This window comes from Pteropus alecto, unplaced genomic scaffold, assembly GCF_000325575.1.
Source record: "Pteropus alecto unplaced genomic scaffold, ASM32557v1 scaffold73, whole genome shotgun sequence".
Lineage (NCBI taxonomy): Eukaryota > Metazoa > Chordata > Mammalia > Chiroptera > Pteropodidae > Pteropus > Pteropus alecto.
In genome coordinates, this window is record NW_006436284.1 from 367,072 (window position 1) to 381,279 (window position 14,208).

At 34.7% G+C, this 14,208-nt stretch overlaps 1 protein-coding gene across 1 annotated transcript in view; it reads left to right on the plus strand.

The window, feature by feature from the left end:
* The window catches only part of NNT (nicotinamide nucleotide transhydrogenase), an 83,288-nt gene that overhangs the window by 56,031 nt on the left and 13,049 nt on the right, over nt 1-14,208 (plus strand). The window contains exons 18-19 of the mRNA XM_025047215.1: nt 4,270-4,429; nt 6,656-6,737. Of these exons, the coding sequence (XP_024902983.1) occupies nt 4,270-4,429; nt 6,656-6,737 (242 nt within the window). The remainder of the gene's footprint in view (nt 1-4,269; nt 4,430-6,655; nt 6,738-14,208) is intronic.

Below are 14,208 nucleotides of genomic sequence, written 5' to 3' on the forward strand. Positions count from 1 at the left end.
CCATTTACCACAGCATACCACAGATATTTTTTGTTTCTATACTGTGTATAAGGCTAACAAGATATTCTTACAGCTGTCTGTGACCATAGGTATACACCAGGTCAGACAGATACTCTGTTTGTAATAGCAAATTGTATTAATTTAGGTTCAAGGACAGTCGAAGCTTTATTTTAAAAATTATTCAATTACAAATGAAAGATGTTTAGTGTGGAAAATTCGGAAGAAAATAGAAAAGGATGAATAAGAAAATAAAATTATTTATAATTTCATTCCTACTTAAATTGTTAACATTTAATAGTCTAATTCAAGTCTTTTCATTACATTCTGTGTTGTTTAATTTTCTAACAATTTTCTGTTTTCTAATAATTTTTAGATGCCATTATATTAAATTGTAGCTATACCATAATTTATTTATCCAGGTGTATATTATTAGTTGTTTTAAACTTTCTTTTTTCCTGCAGTGCATTCTCCTTGTGCATCTTAGATTATTTCCTTAGATCAGATTTTTATAAGTACAATTAACTTGGTCAAAGGGTATAAGATCTTTCTATTGGCTATTGATATTGATAAACTGATTTCCATGGAGGATTCTCTCGTCAAAGCTCTCAGCAGTGAGTAATATATGTAGTGCTTGTTTTACTGCAAACTCTGTACTCCTATGTCTTATTGCAAAACAAATAAGACAACAAGAAAACAAGCCTGCCATATTTTTCACTTTTGAAGATAGAAATTTTCATTCCTTCTATATTTTCCCGGTTTCTGACTTTTCACATTAATCTTCATTGATTCTTAGCCTGTGCTTGTTTATTATAAGAAATTGTTTCTTCATGGCTGGTGCTTAGCAGCTCAGAAAAGTTCATAATACTAATAAAGATGAAATAGCTACTTGTAATTCAGCGTACTACAATACTGCTAGCATAAAACTGGATACTTTACAAATATTAGCTCATTTAATCCCCACAATAATTCTGGAGGTGAGTATTATTACTGTCATTTTATAAGGAAGCTATTTTAATATGCCATTCATTATTTGCTTTTGTGTTTATGGAAACTGACTTAGGACCTAACACATTCAAATTAATATAATAATTTTTGAATGAACATTACATGAATATTCTATTTGTTAGCTCACTTCATATTTTGGAATCCTCTGGATGGGTTATAGTAGCAGATATACTACAAATATCAATTTCATCAATATTACCGGTATGTTTACCTTTACTATTTTATTATTTATTAAAGGAAACATGGTAAGTCCCAAAAAGAACAGAGTGGTTTTGTTATGTAGGAGGGAATAGAATGTATCCCAACTGGCTAATTAGAAATCCCTAAAATTAAAATTTTTCTGACAAAAAATACTTTTGGATGTTCTCTGAGATTAATGTGGTCACACAACACCCGGTATTATAAAAACTGAAAAATGTCACCAGTGTCCAAATAACCAGCTCCAATAAATGATTTGCTTTATATCCAGATGTCATTAGACATTAAACTCTTTATAATTTTATAGTCCATTTACTTGAGATAGTGTCCAGATTGCCTGGGAAATAGAGGGTTTACAAAAATGGAACAGCGTTTTCAGACCAAAGTTTTTGATTTTTTGCACTTTGCCACTTGTTTCCAAATGAAAATAGAACAGAACAAAATGGATCAAAGCCAAACCAATTTTTTTTCTTTTGCCACCAATTAATTAGCACCTATAAAGCACTGAAAAAAGACATATATAACATAAATGGTATATATGTTATCGTCACTTTGGTTTTGTCTATTTTATGACCTTTCCTTTGTTTTCAGATTTTTTCTTACATTTTGCTTAGAATTATGTGAATTAAGGATCTCTTTAATGTAGCATACAATTTTCATTATAGTGCTTAATAACTTAAAAGGAACAGTCTTGGACAGTGTTGCAAATACTTTGTCTTGGAAGCTGGGAACTCTTCAATCTGTGGATCATTGGTCACAGGATAGTTCATTAATCACTTAAGCAATCCAGAAAAAAAAAAAACCCAAAAACCAAAAAACAAAACAAGGCCATAACCCCTAAACATTTGTTGAAAATATGATGTTGCAATGGTAAATTCAGAGATGAAAAATAATTTAGTTTTTAAGAAACCACATGGAATTAGTTTAATAGTGATATAATTATGGATATGTGTTTAACAAGTTGACTTTGATTGTTGAACTACTGTGTGGTTCCTTTTTTTTTCTCCCTAAGATGCCATCAAAAGTGGGTAAACATTAGTTGAATGTCCTTAGAAATTCTTTCCTTCTCTTTCATTCAGTTTCATAGGAAAAATAGTTCCTTTTAAGTTGAGTTAGAATAAAGTGGTTGTATCCTCTACATCTGTCTCTACATCATGTCATCTGTCCCTCTACAGGATTGTGTGATGCAGGCGATGGAACCTGCATGTTCGACTTTTTATGTTTGAACTTTTTTTAAGTTATCTATAACAGAAATATCTTAATGTCTAAAATAGTCCTTTGAATCTATTTTAAAGGGTGAAAATTTTATGAAACATTTTTGGTAATTTAATTTCAGAATTCTGTAATTCAGAACTAGAAAGTATTTATCTAAATAAACGTTGACTGTTTAGGAAGTCTCAGGGTGGCTATTTAGATTTTCGTTAAACCTTGGATTTAAGTAGAGAATGTTGTGTTGAGAATTTAAAACTTCATGTCAGATTTGGACTATGAACTTAATTAGAAGCATTACTTCAGTTTTTCTCTGACTGTCTTATCTGTTAATAACATATATAAAGGTATTTTGGGTTTTATTTTATATGTAATAATTTTAGACAAGATTGCTAGACTTTGGGCTCTGTAAAATGTGAGTGTTGTACCTGATCAGTGAGCTTAGGTCAAAAGAACAGGTTAAAAAATTATGACAACATTTTGTCCATCACATTTGAAACTTAGGTTTTTGATATGCTGCCTTTGATCAAGTTTGGCTCTCTGCTCATCTTCTCCATTCCTTCTCCTCCCTGCCTTTACCTCTGTCCCCCGTCAGCAGTATATGCACATGTCTCCCCTAAGGTGGTAGCAGGCTGGGCTGTCTTTGGATGAGAGGTCATGTTTTCTCCTTTACGTGTCACTTAGCATGGAAAATCTCCAGGGGCTTTTTGCTTTTTAATGATAAAGTGTTGTCATTTTTTAAAAAAGTAATAAATTGACAATTATATAGCTTTTAAATGATATAAACAATGGATCAATAATACATTTATTAAAACCCTTAAAATAAGGTTTAATAATTTTTTTGGAATTTTTTTCTGAAGTGATAAATTCAATTGTGATTATGTAGAATGGCTGCTTCAATCACGTATAGTGATTTGAATTCTTACTGCATTTGATTACTCAAAATGTCTAGCTTTTGTTTTTTCTTTTTTCTTTTCTTTTACCATCTTACCTCCAGAGGTCTACAAATGAACTGTTTTCAAAACCAGATGAGTTATCATCACATTTCAGCAGTAGTGTTTGGATAGTACATCGTTGGGGATTATAAATGAGCTTGTAATGAGAAGTGCTTTCCTATTGTTTTTTTTCCCCCAAGATTATTTTTGTAGTTAAAAGGGTAGGTATAAATTTAGTGACACAATGTATAAACTTACTCATCTGTCTTTTTGGAAGTGAAATATTTAGGAGTGAGTTGAATAATGAATCCAGTCACTTCTATTATAGTTTCTTCATGTTGCTGATTTGGAAAATAGATCTCAATTTCCACATTTCTTTTTTTCTTGACAGCAGAGGGCAGCAGAGTTCTAAATGAAATGAATCCCTACCTGGGCTTTAAATTCCTCCAGGTTGCCTCTTGACAGCTTGCAGCTGGTAGCAGAATCCGCCTGAGAGATCTGTAGGGTCACCTTGTAAAATCCCTTATTCCTGTTGTTTCCTTTTACTCTTGTGAAAATACGTGAATGTGGTTGTAGAACCTGCTCAGTCAGTATGCAGACAGTAAAGCCAGTAAAGCGAAATTAATTTTTCGTTAATTTCGTAATGTTTATTAGCAACTTTCCATTAAATACTTAAAAAAATTACTCTTTTACTGAAAATATATCAGTGTTTAGCTCATTTGGTTTCCCAGATGGGGTTTTCCAGATGTCTTTTCACTGAAACTTTTGAAATAATTTTCAGAAACTAGATCAAATTTATCTGGTTAAAATGTTTTAGATGTTCAAATAAACCTTTAAAAATGATTCTGAATATCATATACACAAGTCATATCATTTTCAAAAGGCGGATTAAACTCTCACAGCTGATAATTTTGCTTTTCAGGCAATGAATCGCTCCCTGGCTAATGTGATTCTTGGAGGCTATGGTACCACTTCAACAGCTGGTGGGAAACCCATGGAAATTTCTGGCACACATACAGAAATTAACCTTGACAATGCAATTGACATGATTCGAGAAGCTAATAGCATTATTATTACTCCAGGTAAACAAAACAAAACAAAACAACAAAATGCAAACCACCTATAATACCTGTTGTGATTAATTACATCAAAACAGTTTTTTATAATGGGAAAAATCTAATTGGGGCTTTTTCATTTTTGAAAATGTAATGGAAACTTAGAAGCAATCCTATCATTACTAAATGAAAAATATTGAGAATTTTCAAGTTAGGTTAATATTTTGGGGCTCATGTAGAGATTCTACAAATTGATGTAGTGGTTCTAGCAATGTTATTCTGTGATTCTGTATAAATGTTTAAATCATCTTTAGCCTTGGTCATTTATTTCTCATTGATAATTTTTGGGCCTATTGTCAAGATTAAGTTAAATATAGTAAATGAAAGTGTCTAGCTCACTTCTTAGACTTGCTTAATAAATGTTAGTAAACATTAATCTCTTTTTTTTCAAAAGGAAATATTTAAAAAATCATTGAGAATTTTGTGGTTTCTACCAAGATGAAGTCACATGGCCCAGTAGAACAAGCTCGGTCTGGGAATGATAGCATCTCATCGTGGTTCTTAAGTTTGCTTCTAACAGTCAACACGACATTGATCAAATCATTTAATATCTCCAGGCCTCAATTTCCTTCTTTTCTGAGGTTTAGTTCAGTTCTTCTTCACTGTGATCACAGGATGCTGTGATATTACAGGCAATACATTGGTTTCAGATTAAGGTTTTAACTCTATCATGCTATGTCATAGGGGTTTTCTATAAAGAAGGTCTGTTGATTTGTCATGTGGGTAGTTTGTTGGTTGGTTATATATTTAGATATAAATAACAAACATTAGCAGAATTGAATGTTCAGGTGCAAGCCTGAACTGGGGCAATATCATTTTCTGGAGACATTTGAAACCTGTGGGCTTGGGAGTTTGGTTGTGTCAAAGACAGGACTGCTAATGTCAGCTATTGCGTGGGAACAGGTAAACTATTATGCCGTAATGCCTTGGACATTCCTGCATAAAGAATTATTCCAACCAAAGTGGCATTGGTGTTATCTATTGAGAAATATGGTGCTGGAGTGTAAAGGTAGAAAGATGTACAGGACACCCTCTTTTCCCTTGAGACATTTTCCAACTAGTGAAGAAGCCAGATCAATAAATAATGCAAGGTGGGTTATGATAAGGGCTAAGTTGGACTATGTAGACAATTTTTCTATCCCAGGGAACCGAAGAAGGATTGTCGGGAGGTGAGGATTTTTTGGGCCTTGGAGGATGGATGGTGTTGAGGGTGGGGTAAGGCACAGGGAATAGCTTGATGAGAGACTTAGTATATGGGAAAATGGGGATAGAAAAGTGGGGACATATGTGCTATTCGGTGTACAGAGAGAATGGACAGAATTGTAGGAGTTAAAGGAGAAGGAAGATGAATTTTTGGTCTTATCTGTAATATCAGAAATATGGAGAGATTTTTTTTGTTTTGTTTTTTGTTTTTTTGATTTTGGCCGAGGGGAAGATTTTTAAGTTATTTTTTGGAGACATTAAGTTTGAGGTGGAGATGGGACAATGGATGTACTATACTGGAGCTCAAATGACAGGCCAAGCATGGGAACCGATCGGGAGTCATCTGCTGGTTGTTGAAGCCATGGGGTGGGCTGAGATTTTCCAAGGAGAGTGTGAGGGCCATCGTTAAAGCCCCCGGGGAGCTTCGTCATTTAAGGGGGAGAACGAAAGGAGAAGATCTATTTAAGGAAGAGTAGTAACAAATTAGGCGGGGAACCCAGGGACGGCACTGTAATCAAAGCCAAGTGTGAAGACAGTTTGAAAACAGTTATGAGAGAAAGAGAGACAGACAGACAGACAGACAGACAGAGACAAGGAAAAGGAGAGGTGGGGGAGAAGGAGAGAACCCAGGCATAAAAGAGAGAGAGAAAGAGAGACAGAGAGACAGACAGACAGAGACAAGGAGAAGGAGAGGTGGGGGAGAAGGAGAGAACCCAGGCATGTGTGTGGTGTGGTGTGGTGTGGTGTGTGGGGAGGGGTAACCAGCAGTATCAGGCACTGCAGAAGACTGAGGAGGGAACATTAGATTTAGAATTTGAAATACAGTCCAGTATTTTAAAAAGTCCATATTATAAATTTGCTTTCATTTCTAGTCCTGTTTACTGATTGCCTTTTTTTGGCATAAAAATGTTTTGATCAGGAGAGAAACTGTAGTTCATAAAATTTCAAAATAAAAACCACATTCTTCTGTGTTCTTAATGTTCCTTGTAGGCTATGGTCTCTGTGCTGCCAAAGCACAATACCCTATCGCCGATTTGGTGAAGATGCTGTCCGAACAGGGCAAAAAAGTCAGGTAAGTGCTTCCTGTGAGAGGCCTGCAGTGCGTGTGGGAAGGAAAAGGAAAACAGATGACTGTTTTTTTTTTTTAGATGATTTTTTTTTAATCTTAAATGTAATTTCTATTAATTAAAAAAGGAATATTGTGCTTATTGAATAAAATCAGAAAACACACAAATAGGACAAAGAAAAAAGTAATCCTAGTCTCACTGCCTGGAGACAAGTACTATTAGCATTTCGGCCAATTTTCTACCACTTAAAATCTTATTTTATGTGGTAAGAACACTTCTTACATAACTGTAACTTGTTGAACAGCCACACCCCATTTCTGGTGCTCTGCATGTTCAGAGCACCTCCTCTAGGAAAGAGCTGTAGACATGATCCCTGGAAGTACTTGTCTCTCTGCCATTTGTTTTGAATGGTGAGAATAGAGTGTGAATTGAGGAGATGGGCTCAGAATATTGTTTGTGAGGCCTGCGCTGAGCAGCTCACAGTCTACACCAACATCATCCAGTAGAACTTTCTGTGAAAATGGAAACGCTGCAGATCTGCAGTGTGGTGGCTACTGACCTTGTGTGGCTATCGAGCACTTAATGGGCTTAGATCGAGGCTTGAATTTTTAACAAATTAAAAACCTTTCAATTATGGTTGACATTCAATATTATATTAGTTTCAGGTGTATAGTGTAGTGATTGGACATTGATAAGTATTTATTAAAGTGGAGCTGTAAACATGTAATCTTAGGCAAAGACACTAAGTTGTGAAAACCCCGTTCTAGCCTTTGTCTTACTACCTGGTTTGCACCGTCTCTAAAAACATCAAACCTAATTACGGGCTCATATTTAGAGAGAATACAGGCTCATTGATTAATGGGGAAAAACAGAAGTCCTATCCTCTGTGGTTTGATTTGTGGAAGGAGGTCAAGCAAAGCATTTGAACCACATCAAGTTGTATCTTTTGGTTTTTGTTTTTCACACTGAAGAAAAATATCTCAAATGAGAGGTCTTTGAAGAGTGAGACCTAATGGTGAACCTGTGGGCTGATTACTGTTTGACTCATTTAGCTCTCACACTTTCAGAGGGGAAAAGTCTTCCCACAGTCTTTTAGAAAAAGAAAAAACTTTCTTTTTCTAAAACCATACACTTTTTGAAATATGAGTTAGAGCAACAGCTGTTCCTGTCACGTGCCATTTGGGCACTGGACTCTGCTATTGGGAGGATATTAGGCAGAATGGCAAAGTGGAGGACTCTGCATTTCTGCATTATTCCTCCTGACCTTGCATAGATGGTTTGAGGCAGGTAAAGATGGGGGCCAGTAGGTGATGACCCTTTCGGCATTTTGCGGCACTGCCCTGCACACCTTTGGATCCGTATTCTGGAACTCTGCTGCTGGGCATCTGTGATGGGACTGTCTGCAGTTCCCCCAAGGAGGATCACTGCTGTCTCTTCTGTGGGGGAAGCTGTTTCACTAGCAGTTTCATTGATATGGTACCGTAAGTCACAGAGACAAGGTAACTGTTATTAAGTAAAATGAGTTAATTCTCTAGAATGTTAATGTATGTTGACAAAACTGTTAGTGTCTGTTAATAAAAATTCCTTTTAGGTGCCAATCTTACATTTTTTTTTTTCTGGGGGCAGGTGATAAGAAAAGCCATACAGTGTGCCTAGAACTAGTCAGAGAGTATCATGCTAACTGGATGCAGAATCCCTATCTGCAGCTCGATTGTTGCAGCTTTTAATAGCGGTAAAGAGACTTAGATGAAATCGGCGGGTTATCGAAAATGTTTTAGTGTCAGCTGCATTTTCTCTTTTCTTGTTTTTTTTGTCCTTTCTTCCCTTCCTTTCCCTTCCTTCCTTCTCTCTCTCTTTCTCTCAATCCCTACCTTCCTGTGATCTATAAATTGTGGTTTTCAAATAGAGTTAAAATACTATTTTGTGGTAGGACCAGCATTTCTGTGATGTATGTGGTTCCCACGTTTAGTATACTCTTAGATGAATTGAAGATAGAAGATGAGAAAAGTCATCGACTTTGTTTTTTTTAGTTTTCACATAAGAAGTCTTGTTTTGGTAACTTATTCCTATTTTCCTATAGGGTATTAAACTGTGTTTCCTTTTTAATCATAGCCTTGCCACAAAGTATTTGCAGACCTATAAGTGGAAAGGATGTGTTAAAGAATGTTTTATGATTTTTCTAAAAAGAAATTGTTTTTCTGTATTCAATCCACATGTGAAAAATCAAATGTATTAGTAATGCCTTCTGTCACCACATAATGTTTAGGAGATGAATGACAATCATAATAAAATAGAGAAAGATGGCTTTTATGTCTTAGTTATACTTAGGGAACGGAATGATTAATTTGACCTACCTCTCTTATTACCCATTGATCAGCCTACATTAACCAGACATCTTGGAAAAACAGTGTTAGGTGGATGCAAAGTTGGAGAGCATCATAAGGGTGTTGGGCAGCTTGACAGGAGGCAGGACATGAAAGGAAAGGAATAAGAGGGGTAGGAGAAAGATGATCTGAACAGAAAAGGGATGTAAGACAAATGAAGTTTCAGTTTCCAATCTGATTAAAATTTGAATTTTATCTATGAGGACATAATATAAACTGCTGTTAATTTATGATGATTTCTGTGACATTGCTTGGGGAAAGTAATTATTTGACTTAAGATTTGGGGGAGATAATTTAATTAAATATATATGAATAGTTTCTCAGTTATAATTCATTTTTTTATTGAACTGATTTGTGACTAGATCATAGGTTTTTCGTGTGAAAACTTTTCATTCTTTCACATAATTGTCGTTCAAATAACTTATTAATAATAATAAATTTATTAATTTATTATGTAGGATCAGAATAAAATTATTGTTCAGCCTGATTTTTCTATTTGTGAGTTAGGAAAAGTTAGCTATTTAAATTGATCTAAATATTTGATATTAAAGATGAGATTATATAATAGTATATTAGATTTTTTTAATATAGTATATTGAATTTTCAACATGGGCTTTGTAATAATTTATGTAAATCTCACATTTGAATGAAATGGAAGAGAACTATTCTTGCTAACATGATGACAGTGGATTATCATATTTTTCCTTTCTTGCTTCTGTGCGAAGATTTTTTTATTTAAAGAGAATTATAGAAACTGTTGGTTTTGCTTTGTGCGTGTTGTCGTCTTTTCATGGGAGAAATGCAAAATATCTTTATGAAGTTAGGAATATGGATATACATAGAAGCTGCCTTTTTTTTGAAGAGACAAATGTCTATTTGAACAAGAAATGGCTGCAGCAGTTACCTCGTCTTTTAATGAAATAAATCTGTATTTATAGTTTGCGGTAATTTAGTTCTTTCATCACTCTATGGAGCTCCCACAGTGTTCATTGAGCACAGCTGCTAGGCCTCTGGTTTTGGTAGATCCTTGAGCCTCAGGATCCCAGCATGCCTAGCATCCAGATGTGGTGACATATTCGCACACATCCCTTGTGGAAATGTGCCAGTGTGGACATACGATTGTCATCAATTAGTTATGCCCAAGTGGTGCCAAGAAAAATTGCATCTGTCATACAGTCTGTCTGACTTCATGGCCCATGATTGATTTAGAGACACTCCTGTTTTGCTTTTCTTTGGCCATAGTCATAACATGCTCGCAGAGAGCTGAGGTTATATAATGAAGCACATGACATTTCATGACAAGAGCCCATCATGAAAGTTCACTGACTTTCTTTACTGGCCAGGATTTTGTTGCTTCCCAGTTGCCCATAATGCCTCTGTAGCTTACCTAATTTATGCTTGATTTCTAAATGCATTTTATTGCAAAAATCTTATGATATAAAGTAAAAATTTTCCAATTTTTCCCAATCTTTGGATTGGTATGATAGGCTTTTCATTATAAAGCAGAGATAGTCTTCCCAATGAATATTTCTTAGAGGAGAAAAAATTTTTTTTATAAAGCATTATTGCTTGGATTATCACAGAAGTTTTTTGAATTTATGAAACCACCTTTCAACTTCTTCGATCGACTAACTGACATTATATATTGCTTTCATGCTAATATTCAACTGTATCTTTCTATTAATAATTTATTGATAGAAATTTATTACTAGGTACTGAGAATATAGGGCTGCATAAGCCTAGTTCCCATTCTGAAAAGCTTAGAGTTTTAAAGAAAACAAATCTATAAACAAAGGAATCGATGAATGATTTCCATTTAATGTGATAATATGCTAAGAAGAATAGAGTATAAGTAGGGAAGGAATGTAAAGTAGAAGTGTAGTTAATTGTCCATGGGACATTTCAAACTTCTTATATTAATAACATGAAATTTTTTACAGGTTTTAAAAAATAAATATTATTTTTTCATCCTCTGTCTAAGCACATCTAGCTGCCAAAGGTCTTTACAGTTTAATAGTGTTTTATGGTCTTATATGACATGGCTATAATAGGTTTAAATATATATTATTTTTGCTAAAAAAATCTATTCTTTGAAGATAACTTGAAGATGGAATATTTTATCAATCTAATTGGATTTTTCTATTTTTCATGCATTAAACGTACTTCAAATAAACAGAGTTCAGCCTTTTTGGATTTGTTATGTTTTGGGATGCAGAGAGAAGTATTGCAGAGCAATAAAGGTTTATGCTTCTGAAAGGAATAGAAATTAGGCTAGAGAAAAGATCCACTATAGTATTTGGGTATAGAAATAGCCATTATTTAGCAGCTTCATGACATCTTTGTAATGCTTTTTTTTAGACATGACTATTTATGTTAATGACCATTCATTGAACAAATAATTAGATAGTACTTTGTGCCAGTCATTGTTCTAGGTCTTGAGAGCACATCCGTGAATACACAGATAAAAATTCCTGACCCTGCGAAGTTTACATTCACTGGGAGTTTAGTTAATAGGTTTTAAGATATCCTGAATTGTGAAACATTTATAATTCCATTGTGTTTCCAATTCAGATACTAGCTGAAATAATGGAAGAGCGATAGCAGAGTTACAATTGGCACTATTTGGTAATGAATTAACCAGTGCTTCTGATTTTCTGAAAGAATATGGTGTGTTTCTTTGCACTTTATACTGAGCCTGCTTTCTTGGAAAACATGGTGGGAGGAGGGTGGGTGTGATGAAAGTTATTTGGTCAAATGAATGAAATTTTTGGTGAAAGACAGGAAAACTGAAAAAAAGTATGTGTATTCACTGACATCTATGTTCGACCTATGTATAGAATTGGCAGTAATCTCTCAGACCAAAGGCGTCTGTTGCGCTCCTAGAAAGTGGCCATCTTCCTCCCAGATGTCGACTGTTGACCAGACTACTTTCGGCTTTATACCATCCATAGCTTGTTGGCATGGTGGAAAGTAGACGGTGTTAAAAGCATATGATTTCAGTGCTTCGTAAAGCCTCTGCCAGATGTACTATTCTAGGACTCATTCCTTGGAAACCCTGTCATAGGCATTCCAATGGTCCGACATAGAAACTCTCACAACTGATGAAACCACTGCCTCTGACCGTCGGGGTGATTTTTGGTTCTTAGTTTTAGAGTTAGTCATAATAAACTCTCGGAGCTGGTTTTCTTCAGTAAGATTCATGTAAACATGGCAGAGTATAAAATAAGAGCCCTCTTCTCATTTCATGTTCAAAATCTTCATTATCTTGCTAATAATTTACATTTTATGGTTCTCACTAGCCATTGCATCCCAAGAGCCATTCAACAACATCATTAAAGTTATTCAGACAGGAGATGAAATTAGGCGTAATTTTTACTAAATCTATGTCTTATGCCAGGTTATAATATTCCAGACCATTAGTGACAAATTAGAATTTTAGTTTCTTCTCTGATATCATTCTTCATAGTCTTATTGGTTATTTTGAAATAAAAACTATGTCAATAGTCATACAGTTTCTATTCTGGTTTGGTAGCTAGATTTGGTTCAGTGATGGAAAAGCCACATTTGGACACAACCTTTAATCTCCTTAGAGAGGAAAAGGGTAGCACTGTGACGTGGTTCTGCAGAGGACTTCGTTAGTGTTTGCACCTAATGTGATCCTCTTTAAGTGACTTCTCATTCTCTGGGTAGCCTCGGCATACACATGGAAAATGTAACCATTGCCTTTTGTCAAACATTTTCTCATCCACATAGAACAGGTTCTATTATTCTGTATTAGAAAAATTGTGCCCCTGAGACATTTTTATAAGCTCTTTAGTGTTCATAATTTTCTTCCTGAAGAAAGGCAGGCCATGAACACCAGATTTCAGATCAGACTAAGCAGATCAGCCCTCATTTGCCTTCAAAAAAAAGAAAGAAAGGTACATAATGTTCTCAAATCCTGGCTGTTGGACAGTTCTAGGAAATTAAATGAACATTTTTTTTTTTTTTCATTTAGACTTGTATGTGTGAGTTCATCTGAACCACTGCTTCTTAGAAGGAGTTTCACAATTTTAGAAAGCTGGGTGACTATCCTTTTGCTAAGATGCTTTGCCAGAAAGTCAATTCCACAGCCTTTCTCATTAACCAGTTTTTGTGGCTAGCGTCTGCCTTGTCAGGAAGATTTTTTCTACTTCATTACCATGTTTCCCTTCAGATGGATAGGCTGGTCCCAGCCTTTTCATCAGCAAGGGTAATTTGTGTCACATTTACCCTGCTTCATGTTTTATAAGGTTTTATTCTAAACTACATTCACTGAAGTTATTTTTTTAAAAAGTAACTTTTTTCTTGTGCTTTTAATAAGTGTAGATGTCAATCAGAAGTTCTGATCAGAATATGATAAACCAAAAAAACTTGCCTTTTCAGATCCTGTCATATTTTTCACAGGTGAAATGTACAATTAAATTAAAAAAATAGTGAATGTAGTAACACATCTTTTCATTATCTCCATGGACCCTCCTCAGAATGGAGCACTGCCACATGCAGACATAGATACAAAGGTCCTTAACGTGTCGCCCCCACAGGGGACTCTTCATTGCATCTACAGGGGAATTCCCAGCCTGTTTTGTGACTGAACAGTAGGTACACATATTTAGTGGTATTCTAAATAAAAAATTCCTACTTAGGAAGCAGTTGTATTGGAGAATCTTTAAGTTCTATTTTAACTCATAAGGTTTTATTGACTTGTAAATATTTATGTTTAAAAACAGGAAGAATAAGTAGGCTTTTAATAAATGAACCCTCTTTTTATTTTCCTTTTGTCATGTCTTTTTCCTAGTTAATTTATCTTCCTCCAAGGAGCTGAGAATAAGATATTTAGGTAAATTGTGGGATGATGTTATTGGGAAGGCAGAATTCCAGAATGCTATCAATGTACATTGTGCTGTATACAGTTTGATTTTAAAATATAAAACACAGTAAAAGAAAAGAAATTAACCCTTTGAATAATCTTGAGTATGAAAATAGATTTTGCACAGTGACTCTGAAAACATTTAACCAAACAGTAGAAGGTTGTAAAACTGTGTGTATATATATATACATACATACATACATA